The sequence below is a fragment of the Ictalurus furcatus genome, chromosome 24 (assembly GCF_023375685.1).
Source record: "Ictalurus furcatus strain D&B chromosome 24, Billie_1.0, whole genome shotgun sequence".
NCBI classification, from domain to species: Eukaryota; Metazoa; Chordata; class Actinopteri; order Siluriformes; family Ictaluridae; genus Ictalurus; species Ictalurus furcatus.
In genome coordinates this window covers 1970012-1987511 of record NC_071278.1, presented here as the reverse complement: position 1 = coordinate 1987511, position 17500 = coordinate 1970012, and the positions used below count along the sequence as shown (strand labels likewise).

Genomic DNA, 17500 nt, shown 5'->3' with positions numbered 1-17500 from the left:
GATGTATGTTTATTGGACACTCATGGAAGGAGTCTCCAGTGTCAGCGCTGTGTAACAGTGAAGCTCCGCGTTTTCCCCACATCTTCAGGACACAAGAGTTCACGCTTTCTCGGTAAAACGCCGTCTTTTTGCCTTGTTGTGTTTGTATTGTTGTATGCGTGAGAAGTCATGTTTCACAGACGTCCCACAACATTAAACTGTAACTATAAACGGACAAAAAGTACGCGCGAGGAAAGTCGCGCTTTAACGGACAAGTCGTTGTAATCGCTGGGAAACTCCTGGCGTATAAGCGGAATAAAACCGCTGGATAATCTCTTTAGTAATCGGTTACATGCAGGAATTAATCGGCGTGTGAACTTATTATTATTATTATTATTATTATTATGAATGATGTTTATTATTATTTAGTGAACGGTACTCACCCCAATCCCTCCACACGGCAGCACGGCGTACATTTTCTGACTGATGGGACCTGCGAGGAGGAAAAGCGTTAAATAATTAAAATGCTTACGCTCAATATCACATTTCCGTCCTGAGTGCTCTGATTAGATGATGATGATGAAAATGAGGATGCACTATTATTATTATTATTATTATTATTATTATTATTATTATTATTATTATTATTGAACAGTGTATCAGGAGGGGTGAAGGTCGAAACCCATCGTAAAACCGTGCAGTGGGAGCGGAGATGACGGCAGCCAACGTCTCCTGCACAACCCACGCCTCCCCCCGACACACACACACACACACACACACACTTTCCCTCTCGGCTGGTGACTCAGAGACGTAGGTGGCAGAAAAGTCTAGAGCCTAAAAATACTCGCGCGTCTGTCAGAAGAGGTTCAGCTTCAGCGGTGCAGCAGACCGGAAGCGAGCGTGGGCCGGAGGCGGGAGTTTCATTATTACGGACGGAGAATCTCCTCCAGAGACGAGGGATCAGGGACGGCTCGACCGCTGCGACAGCTGTGTGCGTGTGTGTGCGTGTGTGTGTGTCCAGCTACAAACCACAAACGAACACAGCGGTGACTTTTCCGACGGAGAAACCGAGAGCCTCGCTGATGATAAAACACATCCGCGTCAGAACAAAGACAGATAAGAAGACAGAGGCACGGTGGCTTCGTGGGTAGCCTCGCACCTTCGGAGTTGGGGGTTCGATTCGTGACCTCCCCAGTGTGTGTGTGCAGTTTGCATGCTCGCCCCGTGCTTCGGGGGTTTCCTCGGGGTACTCTGGTTTCCTCCCCAAGTCCGAAGACATGCGCTGTAAGCGGATTGGTTGTCGTTTACAAATGAATGAATGTGTGTGTGTGTGATTGTGTGTGTGACAGTGCCCTTTTTGATGGGTTGGCCCCCCGCGTCCAGGACGTCCCCCGCCTCAGTCCCCGAGATCACGACGTAGATATTTATCTAGTTTACGTATTTCCTAGTACATAACACCTGTATTAAATGATCCGATTTGTTTGTTTGTGTGTGTCTGAGTGTTCTCAGCTCAGCTTGGGGAGGTCATTTGTCCTGGTGAAAGGATGGAACGTTAATAACGTCGTGTTTTTTTTAGTACTTAGTACTTTTTTTCAATTAAGCATGAATTACTCGAGGGTTTTAACGAGAGCATTTCCATTTTAAAAAGCAGAAAAACGAGAGGCGGCACTGATCCCGTCGCCGGGGTCGTTATCCGGGTCGATACCAGCAAAACAAAACAAAACAAAAAAACAACAACAACAACAACAAACCCAGCAGAACTCTGAGTCAGATCCTGTAACAAATGGAAAAGACTGGAACTGGATTTTGTTTTTGTTTACATTTGCAAAACTGTATTTTATTATATTTATACTTCCGGATATTTATTAGATTTGCAGTGTAAGTGATTTTTGCGGGTTTTTTTTGTTGTCTAGGCCGTGTTTTTAATTGTGTATTCCCCCCCCCCCCGAGATCTGTTAAAGGGCTCCGGTTTAAAAAAACAAAAACAAACAAACAAATAAAACATTTTTAAAAGTAGTTTTTAAAGAAATAAATATCAGATGGATATAGAGATCGGTTTCGGTATGGGTATCGGGGGGAAAAAAGAAAGAAAGAAAAAAGTCACATCGGGCCATCTCTAATAAAAAAGCTAAATGAATGACAATTTTGGTAACAGTATAAAAAGATTAATAATAATAATAATAATAATAATAATAACAACAGCTGGTTTTGAATTAATTTCGGATCATCGATAGATCATCTCCATCGTCTCCTGAGTGTCTCCAGACGTTCCAGAACCATAAACTAGCTCATGTTTCATGCAGTTATCTTAGAAATTCAGTTTATGACCAAGCGCTTACGACAGAACGTAAACAGAGACAGACAGAGAGTCGGAGAGAGAGAGAGAGCGTGAAAGATAGAGAGAGGGAGCGAGAGAGATATATATATATATATATATAGAGAGAGAGAGAGAGAGAGATAGAGAGCGAGAGAGACAGAGAGAGACACGGAGAGAGATGGAGACAGAGACAGAGCGAGAGATAGAGAGAGACAGACAGAGAGTCGGAGAGAGAGAGAGAGATAGAGAGCGAGAGAGACAGAGAGAGACACGGAGAGAGATGGAGACAGAGACAGAGCGAGAGATGGAGAGAGACAGACAGAGAGTTGGAGAGAAAGAGAGAGTGATAGAGAGCGAGATAGAGAGACAGAGAGAGATAGATACAGAGCGAGAGATAGAGAGCGAGAGCGTGAGCGATAGAGAGAGAGATAGAGAAACAGACAGAGTCGGAGAGAGAGAGCGATAGAGAGAGAGTGAGAGCGCAAGAGAGACAGCGAGAGAGAGAGAGCGAGAGAGAGAGAGATGAAGGAGTGTGGAACAGGAAGTGTGATCACTGAGCTCCACACCTAAGAGCTTCTTGCTGTCGAGTTTCTGGCGGTTGAGGGGGCTGGTGCCGTACAGCAGTGTGTGATACTCCGAGTGCACCGTCTGGATCTCATCCAGGGTCGCCTTCCTGCCCCGGATCCTCTACACACACACACACACACACACACACACACACACACACAGAGTGTATATAAATTGCGTTTTAGTTTTCAGTTCAGTATTTATCTGTAATTATTTGGAGGGAAAACACTAAGGATAATAAAATGTTCGGGAATATTAGGAATAAAATATCTGCAGATGTCATACAGTCACGAACATTTTCTACCGTCGTCGCTCATTACTGTTCGTAAACGGCACTAAAGCAGCACGAAACACTGAGTGGCCATTTGACTGAACACAAAATGGTGGGCTGTGAGTTTTCTACAGAACTGCGTTTAATCAAATCTCAGACGATTTATGGCTGGGTAAAAAGAATAAGGCTGCGTGCGGTTCCTGCGGCATGCCAGCAGGCGGCGCTCTCACCTCACATCGGCCCAGCAGTCCCGTCTCCTGCAGCCTGGACCACACGCTCTGGATGCGTCCGGCGTGCTCCGGGTGGATGTGTGTGTTCCCGCACATGCACTGGTGCTTCAGCATGAGCGTGTCGTACACCAGACCTGACGGAAAGGAGGAGCGCAAAAACTGACGTGAGGAACGAATCCGAATCGCGATCGCACTTCCGACTCGATCTTTAGAAACGGTGTTCCTGTTACCACGGTGACGTGGATCGTTTTCCTATAACAGCACAACGCGGTGTGATTTTTTTTTTTTTCTTTCCCTTTTACACCACGACAATTTGCTAACGATTGGTACCTGTAGTGAAGAGGTGCTTGATGGGTAATTCTCCCATGGGCGTGGCTTTAAGACTGGAGGTGATGGGGGACGACTGCGCTCTTCCCAGAGGCCTGTGCGGCATTCCCGTGATGGACAGAGACGCCTGGAACACGTTCAGCTGCTGCAGGTGCTGCTGCTCCGAGAACTGCGGACAGAGAAACGCTTCACTTTCGTTACGGTTCACGCTAAAGTGCGAGTGTGTGTGTGCGCGCGTGCGTGCGTGTGCGTGTGTGTGTGTGTGTTTTACAGCGGCGATATAAAGCCAGAGTGTGTGACGCCGTCGGAGTTTGTTACGCCCTTGGAAGTGACCAGATGCAGAAGGTGGAAAAGGAATTTATACCGGGTTCATCTATGAGCACTTTAAAGGTGCGGTCTGTCATTTTGTTTCTGGACCTGAAATAATTACATCATCTTAATTACACCATTACAGTATTGCCATGCAGTGGATTTGATTTTTTCCTCTTCCAATTTCAGGTTTATGTTCACACTATGTTCCAGGCTGGAAATTAGCTCCGCCTCCCAGCAACCCAGATCTCCTTGGCTCCACCCCTTTTCCCTAAAAGGTTCAATTACAAACTGCTCCTTTAACCCTTCAAGCTTGTGTGCTGTGTCTTCTGATGATCTTTCTGGAGGGGAAAAAATATATATAAACGACACACGATTGGAGGAAATGCTAATAATTAAAGGTGCAGTAAGCAAACTTTTGTCAGAGTTACTTAAAGCTAGCGGTTGTCAAAATTCCAACAGAAACAAGTACAGACCTTCCGTTCAAGCTAGATACCAGTCCCACTACGTTATTTCACATCACATCGCCGTTTTGAACTCAGGAACCTTTTCGGCAATCCGGGAACCTTTTCAGAAACCCAAAAACCTTTAACAGGAACTCTACCCCCAAGAACCTCAAGAAACTCAAAACTCTTTTTGAGAGCCAACCCTAACCCTGATGAACGTTTACCACAAACTCGAGAATCTTTCCACAAATCCAGGAACTTTTATATTTCAGGAATTCGAGAACCTCAAGGTCAAGAATAATTTCACAAACTCAGAACCTTTTTGGGAACCAGAAAATCCTTGCAGAACCAAGAAACGTTTTCACAAACTCAAGAATATTTTCAGGAACTTAATAAACTTGCTCAATCCCAAGATCCTTTTCATACACTCAAGAAGCTTTTTTGCAAACGCAGGAATCTGTTCAAGAAATCAGGAACCATTTCACAAACTCAGGAACCACTTCATGAACTTTAGAATCTTTTCATGAACTCGGACACTTTTTCAGGAACTAAGGAATCTTTCTTTTTTTTTTTCCAGGAATAAACTTTCTCAAGCTCAGGAATCTGCGCATCAAGCTCAGGAACCTTTTCACAGACACAAGAACCTTGCTGCTATCTCAAGTCTGTTCGAAAACTCAGGAACCTTGTAACAAACTCAATAACCGTTTCATGAACTCTGGAATCTTTTCACAAACTCAGGAACATTTTCAGGAACCAAGAAGCCTTTTTACCCACTCAGAAACTTTTGACAAGGACTCAAGAACCTTTTCACGAGCTCAGAAATCTTTTTCAGGAACCCAGAAGCCTTTTTAGGAATCCAGGAACTCAAGAATCTGTTCACTCAGGAACCTTTTTCAGCTCTTCATCCTTTACAGATGGCGAGACAGGTACTGAATCACATGGAGGACACCAAGCAGAAAAAATGTGTGTGTGTGTGTGTGTGTGTGTGTATAAATTTAGCTGTGGACAGACTAAACACAGCTCAGTGAGCTAGAAAGTCAGGGAACGTCAGGAATCACTACAGGACCATCAGAACCGTCTCCAACTGCCAAAAAGCTACTTACACATTCTCCTGCTGTAAACAGCTGTCCTGTCTGCTTTCTATCATCCTGTGTGTGTGTGTGTGTGTGTGTGTGTGTGTAAGACAGGAGCCATGATTTCAATCCAAGATAGTAGGCAAAGTTTCTGCAAAGTTTCTCATGGTCTCAAGAACTTTTTTAGGAACCTTTCCACAAACATTCACAAACTCGGGAACCCAGGACCTTATTTGAGGAACACAGGAACCTTTTCAGGAACTAAAAGAAGAAGAAGATGATTTTTTCAGGAACTCAGCAACCCTTTATGGGTCTTAGGAACCGTTTGACAAAACTCAAACTTAAAAAAAGAAATGTGATGAACCCAGAAACCATTTAAGGATCACAAGAACCTTTTCAGGAACTCTCTCTCACGCTCTCTCTCTCTCTCTTTTTTTTTTTTTTTAAACAAAGCAATGATTTTTTTAAGGAACTCAAAAACCCTCTTCAAGATTTCATAAGAATTCTAGGAAATGATGAACATTTTGATCAACCCTTTCAGAAACACAGGAAGGTTTTCAGGAACTAAGGAACTTTTTCCCCAAGAACTAAAAAAACTCCTTGTTGAAATGCAATCTAGCAACTTTGATCATCAAGGGCTCTCCTAAGGATGCATGGTCTATTTATCTGTTGGTCCAAGTCAAGAAGGCGTGGCCTATTTATCTCATGAACATGGCAATGACCTCTGTTCAGAAATTAAAGAACCTTTTCCTGAGCTTGGGAAACTTTTTTTCTTTCTTTCCAGGAAGTGAAAAAAGAAAAAATCCAGAATTTATATCAGAACCTTTTCATGAACCTGGGAACCGTTTTTCAGTTAATAAAGAAATGCAGGAACTCAGGAAGCTCAAGAACTTTTTCAGGAACTAAAGAACCTTTCCATGCATTCTCATAACCTCGTAAAACCTTTAAAGGGACTCAGGAACCTTTTCACAAACTTGAGAACTTGTTTTTAGGAGCCAGAAACTGAAGAATCTGTTCACGAGCTTAGGACCATTTCTTTTAGGACGTGAAGAAATCCAGGAACTAAATAGATGTTTCAAGACTCCAGGAACAGGAAGCAAGGAACTTTTTCAGAGAATTCAGGAAGCCCTTGTTGCAATGTTAGCTAACGTCTTCAGGGTGACGAGCTTCGGTTTCTCAGAAGGTTCCAGAAGCTCAGCAGAAACACAGCTGGCGAGCTAGAAAGAGAAAAATCAACAACATGGGGTGTTTTCAATGTGCGAGACAAGACACGTAGCTCATGCACACACAAACACACACACACACACACACACACTCTTACACTTTCCTTCATAGCCTCTTCTTTATTTAGAAAAGAAGCTGCATCTCTCTCTCTCTCTCTGTACATCTCTCTCGCCCCTCCCTCTCCATTTTCAGAGGGTGTGTAGGATCACATTTGTATTCCAGACACTTGCAAAGACAAGTGGAGAAGAAGCAGACACACACACATGGATACAAAGTGTGTGTGTGTGTGTGTGTGTGTGTGTGTGTGTGTGTGTGTGTAAAGGACAGGAGCCATGATTTAAATCCAAGTTAGTAGGAAGGTCCTCACAGTCTCCAATTTGGGTATTTGGGTTTCATTTTCACGGAATCAAGAACCTTTTGATGAAGCCAGAAACCATTCTTTAGGATTCCAGGAACCTTTTCTGGAACCATTTGTTTATAAACCAAGCAATATTTGAAGGAACTCAGGCAGCCCTCGTCATAACCTCTTACAACATTTGAGGAACTTAGGAAGAACTCGAGAATGGTTTCAGGAGAACTTTTTCACGAGTTCCAGAACCTTTTTTTTTTATTATTTAGGAACTGAAGATCCATTTCTCAAGCTCACCTTTTCATGAACTCTCAAACAGTTTTTTTTTTCTCGAGAAAATGAATAGTTCCACAAACTCAGGAAGCTCAGAAACCTTTTCAAAAACTGGAGAACCTTTTACCAGATTGAGGAACCTTCTTCCAGGAACTGAGGAACCTTCTTCCAGGAACTGAGGAACCTTTTCACAAGCTCTGAAACATTTTTTCAGGAAGTGAAGAAATGCAGGAACTCAGGAAGCACAGGAACTGTTTGAGGAAAGGGAGAACCTTTTCACAGACTCAGAAACCGTTTTCAGGAACTGAAGAACCTTTTCATGAGCTTGGGAACCTTTTTTATCAAGAACTTGAGAACCTTTTCACACGCCCAGGGACTTTTTTTTCACCCTTATCATAACTCTGAAACATTCTTTTTAAGGAATGAAAGAAACACGGGAACCTATTTTCAGAAATCCAGGAACCAAGAACCTTTTCAGAAGAACTCAGGAACCTTTTGTTGCAGTGCTAGCTAGCTAAGAGTGAGACAATGTTAATCAGGATCGTGAGCTTCGGTCTCTCAGAAGGTTCTGGAATCACTGCTAGTGAGCGAGAAAAAGGAAAGAAAAAAAAAAACAAGAACGTGGCATGTTTTCTCAAAACACACACACACACACACACACACACACACACACACACACACTCCTCTGCTTATTTAGTAAAGATGCTGCATTTCTCTCTCTCTCTCTCTCTCTCTCTCTCTCTGTATATCTCTCACCCCTCCCTCTCCATCCTCAGAGGGTGTGTAGGATCACATTTGTATTCCAGGCACTTGGAGAGACAAGTGGAGAAGCAGACACACACACATTTTGTATCAGTGTGTGTGTGTGTGTGTGTGTATGTGTGTGTGTGTGTGTGCGCGCGCACAATAGTCTAATATCTGTGCTTGACCATAAAGGCGTTTTAGAGGACGCTGTCTCAATGAGATGACTAAACTCACAACGATATACAACAACGCCGCCCCCTAATGCTTTGTAATATGCCTAACACACACACACACACACACACACACACACACACACGCAGAGCTGGTGGGTTGTGATTGGGTGTGAAGTGCAGGGCAGACGAGGCGGGGGCGAGAGGAGGCGATGATTCACCCTGGAGAGATGAGTCAGAGATGGACGCTTCCATTCATAGGGCAGGGCGTGTGTGTGTGTGTGTGTGTGTGTGTGTGTGTGTGTGTGTGTGTGTGTGTGTCTGCTGCAGCAGCAGGAGGATGCGGTATGAATTCTAATGCTTTTTTGGACTTTTTTTCCTCAATGATCTCAGGGAGAAGGAGGAGTCTCTCGCTCTCTCTCATTCATCCCTCATTCAGGGTGTGTGTGTGTGTGTGTGTGTGTGTGTGTGTGTGTGTGTGTGTGTGTGTGTGTTAAGACGAGCGCTGAGCGTCACACCCCACTGCGGAGCGACTTCTTTGAGCTTATGTTATGCAAATGAATGCGCAGCGACACACGGGTTCCTGATTCACTGGGCCAGCGCCGCCATCACCACACCGTATAATCACAGATCCATGTTAGTGCCCTAGATAGGGGACACGGAGTGCGCACTACCTAGTGAACTCACCACTTCAGCACTCCACATAAGTAAGTGCCCCCAACCCGATACAGACTGACACTTCATATACTTATAAAGATCTTTTTTTCTTAAGATACACGACAGACTTTGAACTGACCTGAAAATAGTTATTGAGATGGCCTGTGCTACTGTCAGTCCCAATGAAGGAGGCGTGGCCTGTGCTACTGTCAGTCCCAATGAAGGAGGCGTGGCCTGTGCTACTGTCAGTCCCAATGAAGGAGGCGTGGCCTGTGCTACTGTCAGTCCCAGTGAAGGAGGCGTGGCCTGTGCTACTGTCAGTCCCAGTGAAGGAGGCGTGGCCTGTGCTACTGTCAGTCCCAATGAAGGAGGCGTGGCCTGTGCTACTGTCAGTCCCAATGAAGGAGGCGTGGCCTGTGCTACTGTCAGTCCCAATGAAGGAGGCGTGGCCTGTGCTATTGTCAGTCCCAGTGAAGGAGGCGTGGCCTGTGTTACTGTCAGTCCCAATGAAGGAGGCGTGGCCTGTGCTACTGTCAGTCCCAGTGAAGGAGGCGTGGCCTGTGTTACTATCAGTCCCAGTGAAGGAGGCGTGGCCTGTGCTACTGTCAGTCCCAATGAAGGAGGCGTGGCCTGTGCTACTGTCAGTCCCAATGAAGGAGGCGTGGCCTGTGCTACTGTCAGTCCCAGTGAAGGAGGCGTGGCCTGTGTTACTGTCAGTCCCAATGAAGGAGGCGTGGCCTGTGCTACTGTCAGTCCCAGTGAAGGAGGCGTGGCCTGTGTTACTATCAGTCCCAGTGAAGGAGGCGTGGCCTGTGCTACTGTCAGTCCCAATGAAGGAGGCGTGGCCTGTGCTACTGTCAGTCCCAATGAAGGAGGCGTGGCCTGTGCTACTGTCAGTCCCAGTGAAGGAGGCGTGGCCTGTGTCACTGTCAGTCCCAACGAAGGAGGCGTGGCCTGTGTTACTGTCAGTCCCAGTGAAGGAGGCGTGGCCTGTGCTACAGTCAGTCCCAATGAAGGAGGCGTGGCCTGTGCTACTGTCAGTCCCAGTGAAGGAGGCATGGCCTGTGTTACTGTCAGTCCCAGTGAAGGAGGCGTGGCCTGTGCTACTGTCAGTCCCAATGAAAGAGGTGTGGTTTGTATATCTGTTATTCCTAGTGAAGGAGGCGTGGCCTGTGTACCTGTCAGTCACAGTAAAGGAGGTATTTCTCTCTGTCAGTTGCAGCAAAAAGGAGTTGCCTGTCTGGCAGATTCAGTGAAGGAGGCATGGCCTGTGTGTCTGTCATTCCCAGTGAAGGAGATGAAGGAGGTGTGGCCTGTGTACCTGTCAGTCCCAGTGAAGGAGGTGTGGCCTGTGTACCTGTCAGTCCCAGTGAAGGAGGTGTGGCCGTGTGTCTGTTATTCCCAATGAAGGAGATGAAGGTGTGGCCTGTGTTACTGTCAGTCCCAGTGAAGGAGGTGTGGCCTGTGTACCTGTCAGTCCCAGTGAAGGAGGTGTGGCCGTGTGTCTGTTATTCCCAATGAAGGAGATGAAGGGGTTTCCTGTGTTACTGTCAGTCCCAGTGAAGGAGGTGTGGCCTGTGTACCTAAAGTTCCCTCTTTTCTCTCTGATTAAAGCTGAACTGTTTGCACACACACAGACACACACACACGGCTAACATGGACACGTGTCACACTCGGGCTGCAGCATTGTATGAGACAGAGCACAGACATCAGCGCAGCTCGGCGACGTGCGTCAGCAAGGCCCCAATTTCATCAGTGTCGGTTTCGCAACGATTTAAAGTGCAAAGGTTGAAGGACGTTCCACAAAGGAACAGAACGAGAGCGAGAGAGGAAAAGCAGAGCCAAATATAGCAGACAGCAGGACTGAGTGATGAAATAACAAAGAGCAGCTACGCTCACGGAAAAAGCGCTCAAAGATCGAGGAAGTGCTGGAAGAAAGAAAAAAACGCTTTCAGGGTTTCAGAGGCGCTGTTACGCAGCACCAGACGCTCGAGCTCCGGCTGTCTGCGACATTTCTACATTATTAATACTGGACATTGTGTACACACGTCACGGGATCCGTTTACAACTTTCTACTTATTAAAAGCCATAAAAAGGCAGTGTTTCGGTACAGAAAATTATATAGGGAAAAAACTAGGACTTAAAACATACTTGCTTTCACCTTTGCATTTGCATTTTATTTCTATTATTTTTTAAATGATTAAAGATTAAAGATTATTTCATAAGATTTAATACTTAATCTTAACATCGATAAGCTTCCATACCGATATATCGTCTCATCACACCTTAATAAAGCTGCACAAAATAAAAAGAAAGAAAGAAACAAGAATAGAAAGTTTCCCCCTTGCTCACCTGCCTGTAGGGGTCGCCCTCTTCATCACACTCCTTCAGCTCGATGGCTTCATCTTCGTCCTCCTCTTCCTCAAGGTCGCTCTCCGTGCTCTCGCCTTTCAGCGGGACCGCCCGCTCGGAAGGGGGCGTCGTCTCGCCCGAGCTTTCTTTGCTTAGCCCCTCCCTCACACGCTCAGGCCCCTCCCCCCACTCCTCCGTCATCTCCGCCGTCTCGGTAAGCTCCTCCTCCGTCTCTTCGGGGTGGGTCGGGGGTGGTCTTGGAAGCTCCGCCCCTTTGGAGAGGATCTAATTGAGAGATGTTAAATGTTCGCATTCTGGATTGTGATTGGTCAGAAGGGTGTTGATTCATTTTTCTAGAACAGCAGCTCCGACAGTAGCGCAGCTGTGCGTCGCAGGTCTGTATTAACGCACCTGATCGAATACGCTATTGTTTCTATAGCAACATCTGATTCGCAGGGGACACGCCACGTCTTTGATACGCTGAAGTTTTCTTAAAGTAAGGAGAGGTTGATGTAACATTTATGGAAGGAGTCTCCAGTTTCGGTGCTTTGTAACAGTCAGAGGTCAAGCCGTTACTGTATGTTTTCCCGCATCTTCATGATAGAGGTGCCAATATTTATACCCTAGGCTAATTTCTTATTTCGCACAGGTATTTATTTACGCTCACTAGCGTTATGCAGTAACTCAGTGTTACCTTGTTGAGCTGGTAGTGTTTCTGTTTCTCCAGGAAGTGTTGGTGCTGCTGCTGGATGACGAGGTGCTGCAGCGCCTGGGGGGTCTGCGGTAACGGAGCCGACTGCGTGCGGGCCAGAGGACGGTGCCGCGGCAGTTTACTGACCGTCCGCATGCTGCTCGACACCCGTTCACCCGTAACCAACGGCGACTGGCCGTACATGGGCACTGCGAGGAGCGAGGGACTATTAACACTACTGCTAATGTTCACTCTGTTTTCATAACCAGTATCTGAATATATGTGCATAGCGATGCGTTTGTGTGTGTGTGTGTGTGTGTGTGTGTGTGTGTGTGTTACCTGCGAGCAGCGCGCTCTGTTGCCGGGCCTGCTCCAGCAGGAGGACGTGCTGCAGTAGGGAGTTGTGGCTGCTGTGGCTGTTGGGGGCCGACGGAGGCTCCGAGTCCAGACACACGGACACGGACGAGCCGCTGCCGAACTTCCCCAACACGCCGCCCTGACGCACCCCCTGCACCTGCCGCTCCGCCTCCGGCTGAACCCCGAGCTTCTGAGGAGCCTGACGAGACAGACGGGCATTATAAGAGTGTAGGATACGATCGTGTCTGAGGTAAGATGGTGAAGACGGTGTGGTGCAGGACTCACGGTGATGTGTGCGTTAGCCGGCAGACCCAGAGAGATGTTGGGTAGAGACGGAGACGTGTACAGACTCAGCGGGCTCACCGCTCCGTCTGCGTTCAGAGACTGGTGCAGGGAACGCAACTGCTATACACACACACACACACACACACACACACACACACACACACACAAATGAACTTCTGAGGGTCTGCACCAGTTCACATCTATAAATCCAGTCTAATGCTCACGCTGCTGTTTAGAACGACTGGAACCAAGGGGCGGAGCTCAATGGACTGACAGATGAGCAGAGACACCTACATGTTCTCATAAAAGCCCAGGAACTAAAATCCAATAATGAAATCCAGGAACCTAAGAAGGAACTTAAACCCAGGCAATTTTGCCCAAGAATTTACGTTCAGAAACTAAATCCCAAAAACTTAAATGTAGATATTTATGTCCAGGAATTTAAGACCAAGAACTATAATCCAGGAACCTATGGTATGCCCAGGTTCTGTAGCTGAAGAACTTAAGACCATAAACTTTACCCACAGGCCAGGAACTAAGAAACCTGAACCAGGAATTTAAGCTCAGAATCTAAAATTCAAAAAATTATGACTAAGAATTTGAGTCCAGGAACTAAAATCCAGGAACTAAACTCTTTTAACTTAAATCCAGAAATGAAAGCCCAGGAAATGAAGTCCAGGAACTAAACATGGGAACTTAAATCCAGAAATTAAAGCCCAGGAACTAAAGTCCAGGAAGTTAAATCCAGAAATTAAAGTCCAGGAACTAAAGTCTAGGAACTAAACTTGGGTAATTATAATCCAGAAATTAAAGCTCAGGAACTAAAGTCTAGGAACTAAACCTGGGAACTTAAATCCAGGAACGAAAGTTAAAAAACGAAACCCAGGAACTTAAATCCAGAAATTAAAGCCCAGGAACTAAACCTAGGAACTTAAATCCTGGAACTAAAATTCAGGAACAACACCTAGGAACTTAAATCCAGAAATTAAAGCCCATGAACTAAATTTCAGGAACTAATCCTAGGAACTGAAATCCAGAAATGAAAGCCCAGCAATATAAGCCTCGGAACTTAAGCCCAGTGACTTTAGTACAGGATCTAAATAAAAATATTCAGCCCAAAAACTTAAATCCAGGAACTTACCCCTAGAGAATTTACTCCAGGAACTTAGTTCAGGAACTTAAGCCTCAGTCACTAGTGTCACACTTATGCCACATTTTCTTTTTGCTTTGTTGTTACTATAGATTTATAAACCTTATCACACTGATGCTGAATTTCTGCATCATCCCATGAATCCAGGAAGATTTGAGTCACGCTGATGATGATGTAGTTAAAAGGTTAAAAGTGTCACTAAACCCCTTCAAATGAACAAAGCCTTGTTATGGAACAGTAATGACCCCTCGTGACGATGTGCAAGGACCAGGACTCGGGGAGGCGTGGTGAGGCTCGAGTTCATGGGCACAGGCAATAAGAATAATAACCAGATGAATAATAATAAGAAGCAGAGGAAGAACAGACGTAGGAAGCATGCGCGAGATTTTCCACTACAGTGACGCAAAACCAAGCGGTGAGAAACGAAACTCGACGTGACGCCCAATTAAACTCCTCTGCAAACAGAGAACCCGGTTCCAGCTTCGATTATTCGTCTCTGCATTTAGATCCGTGACGCGGCCGGGGGAACGGCGGAAGTGTGTGTTTGGGAGACTGTGAATGAAAAGGCTAATTCATTCCTAGCGATCTTTTTTTTTTTTTCTTTCCGTCCCACCATTCAGCAGCACGCTCTTATTCATTATTTCACCGAGTTTAAAAAAAAAAAAACACAAACAAAAAAAAAATAGCACAAATCTCCTTTTCTGTCTGTGTGAATCAGCCCGAAGACGCGGAGCGCGATCCGCTCGGCCCGCTCGGCTCTGACGTCACTCCGGCTCTGACTCAACAAACATCCCACTGCGAAAAAAAACCCCGTCCAATTAGAAATAGAAAGAAAAGAAAAGAAAAGTTCAAGGCCTGTTCACGGCGTGGATGACGCCAGAGCTCTGCTCTCCGCACGGCCCGAGCGTAACAGCGGCGGTGGTGCAGTAACCCTCACCGTCTCCGCCGGCTATTTTTGGGCAGGATAGTGAACGCGTACACGCAGACGCGCGCGTACGCACGTAGGAGCCGAGGCCAGTAACGAGCCTCTGGTTATGTCATGGGCGGAGAAAGACGAAAACGGCAGCAATCGAGCGAACCAGGGGGCAGAAAATTGCCAGCTGACAGGTCTGATGTGTGCTGTATTTATTGCCCCACTTACGCCGGGCTTTCATTGACTGCGCTGGGTTTTTTTCCTCCTCCCTTCCTCCCAAAGCCATAAAGCGGATTGATTTAGGCACAGGAATATAAATGCGCTGGTTGCGGAAATACAAAGGCAGGAAATAAAACAGATTGGCAAAACCAAACAATTACTCAACCCCATGACAACAGTGACGTAAAAGCACACGAGCCGGACTGCGGCAACAAAACAAGCGCGCTTAACAACGCCGTTATTAGAGTTACTATATCTGTGCGCCTCGGGCGAAATGTTCTGCGAGCCATTTCACACACACACACACACACACACACACACACACACACACGCGCGCAAAATCTTATCTCCTGAGCGGCAGGCTAAAAAAATTTTAACGCTCTTAAACCGTAATCATGCCGAGAGGAACTGAAGAATCCTGAAGAATCGACTCCATGGACGACTCGATTCACGCATGACGTCACAAATCCGCTCGCGCTTCCTTTCACATCTTTACTCCGTTTTTCTCCCCAGTTGTTGTTGTTTTTTTGTTTGTTTGTTTTTTTTGGAAGGATTCATTTGGGCAAATGGTCGTAAAAAGCTTCATGACGGCGGTCGAAACACATCGAACGAGGAAGATCCGCAACCGTAAAACCAACAAAGCGGGCGTGAGTCGGAACCCGAAAACGTTAAGATGCCTGGAAAACGTGGAACTAGGAAACAGAACCGCACGATAATATTAAGGCAAGACTTCGCGATGAGACGTAACAATCGAGTATAACACAGAACAGGTGCACACGATAGAACCCAAAACACCAGCGCGTGGATGCTGTCGCCATGGGAACCACGATGAGAAGGGCTAAAACGTGCTTCCGCTGAGACCTGTAAAATCATTACACATCGAAAAACATAAATGCAGATATTTATGTCCAGGAATTTAAGACCAAGAACTATAATCCAGGAACCTATGGTATGCCCAGGTTCTGTAGCTGAAGAACTTAAGCCCATAAACTTTAACCAAAGGCCAGGAACTAAGAAACTAAAATTCTAAAACTTATGACCAAGAATTTTAGTCCAGGAACTAAACTCTAGAATCTAAAGTCCAGAAATTAAAGCCCAAGAACTAAAGTCCAGGAACTAAACTCTAGGATCTAAAGTCCAGAGATTAAAGTCCAGGAATTAAAGTCCAGGAACTAAACTATAGGAACTGAAATCCAGAGATTAAAGCCCAGGAACTAAACTCTAGGAAGTGAAATCCAGAGATTAAAGCCCAGGAACTAAACTCTAGGACGTGAAATCCAGAGATTAAAGCCCAGGAACTAAACTCTAGGAAGTGAAATCCAGAGATTAAAGCCCAGGAATGAAACTCTAGGACGTGAAATCCAGAGATTAAAGCCCAGGAATGAAACTCTAGGACGTGAAATCCAGAGATTAAAGCCCAGGAATGAAACTCTAGGAAGTGAAATCCAGAGATTAAAGCCCAGGAACTAAACTCTAGGAAGTGAAATCCAGAGATTAAAGCCCAGGAATGAAACTCTAGGACGTGAAATCCAGAGATTAAAGCCCAGGAATGAAACTCTAGGACGTGAAATCCAGAGATTAAAGCCCAGGAATGAAACTCTAGGAAGTGAAATCCAGAGATTAAAGCCCAGGTGCACACAATAGAATAGTAAAAGCGATAGAAACCCAAAACACAAGCACGTGGATGCCGTATCGTAGAAATGCCTTGAAATATCGTGATATGATATTCTTGTCGTATCGCCCCGCCCCGACCCATATCAATTACGTGCCGGCTTCAACATTTGGTTTTTGTTCCTGTCGTTAGTTGAGAGAGAAAATGGAATAATGTGTCGGACACTAACAACGTTATTTTCTCGTGTCTCGTCAGGCCAGCGCAGATTTACAGCCATAAATGGGCGTGTTTCCTAATCTGTCTGTCCACACGACTGTTGTGTGCAGGTACTGGGCTCCGAATACAAGTGTGTTATTTACCGCAGTCTGTACGACAGAGTTAAAGGTGTTCAAGGTGTTTAAGTGCAGCTCACCTCGGCGTGGATATTCGGGACGGAGCCGCTGGAACCGTTCTCGGCGATGGCGCTGTTGGAGCTGTTGGGGGAGCTGGGGCCTGAGCCGGGGGCGCTGCTGCACATGGAGGAGACTGTACACACACACACACACACACACGCGCGTATACAGTATACAACCGTTTATTACTGGAATAAAATTAAACAAGTGTTCCATCAAATCTTTGTATCTAAAGACTTGTGAGATGACTTCTGTTGTTCGCTCGAATGTGCAGTTTGTGTACAAGTGTGTGTGTGTGTGTGTGTGTGTGTGTGTGTGTGTGTGTGTGTTTACCCGAGATCTCGATGGCTCTCTTCTTGAAGGTACTGATGACGGTGCCGTCTTTACGGCGGAGTAAAGGACTGCTCCTCCTCTCAGCAACCTTCTGTTTTAACCGCGAACGAACCTTCAGATTGGGCTCCGATGCTGAGAGAGCGAGAGAGAGAGAGAGAGAGAGAGAGAGAGAGAAAGAGAGAGAGAGAGAAAGAGAGACACACAGATAGGGAGCGACAGAGAGATACAGTAAGAGATGGATGGAGGAGAAATCAATGGAT

The 17500-nt window shown here is 45.9% G+C and overlaps 1 protein-coding gene across 6 annotated transcripts in view; it reads right to left on the bottom strand.

Annotated features, from left to right (window-relative positions):
• hdac5 (histone deacetylase 5) overlaps positions 1-17500 on the bottom strand; it is a 99775-nt gene that overhangs the window by 13171 nt on the left and 69104 nt on the right. For 5 of the 6 annotated variants that reach the window (XM_053613271.1, XM_053613267.1, XM_053613270.1 and 2 more), the window contains 10 exons: positions 17241-17372; positions 16928-17040; positions 12622-12741; positions 12319-12535; positions 11983-12188; positions 11289-11573; positions 3695-3860; positions 3365-3498; positions 2863-2983; positions 423-472 (listed from right to left, as the gene is read on the bottom strand). In XM_053613271.1, the coding sequence (XP_053469246.1) occupies positions 423-472; positions 2863-2983; positions 3365-3498; positions 3695-3860; positions 11289-11573; positions 11983-12188; positions 12319-12535; positions 12622-12741; positions 16928-17040; positions 17241-17372 (1544 nt within the window). The remainder of the gene's footprint in view (positions 1-422; positions 473-2862; positions 2984-3364; positions 3499-3694; positions 3861-11288; positions 11574-11982; positions 12189-12318; positions 12536-12621; positions 12742-16927; positions 17041-17240; positions 17373-17500) is intronic. The other variant, XM_053613268.1, reaches the window with a different exon arrangement.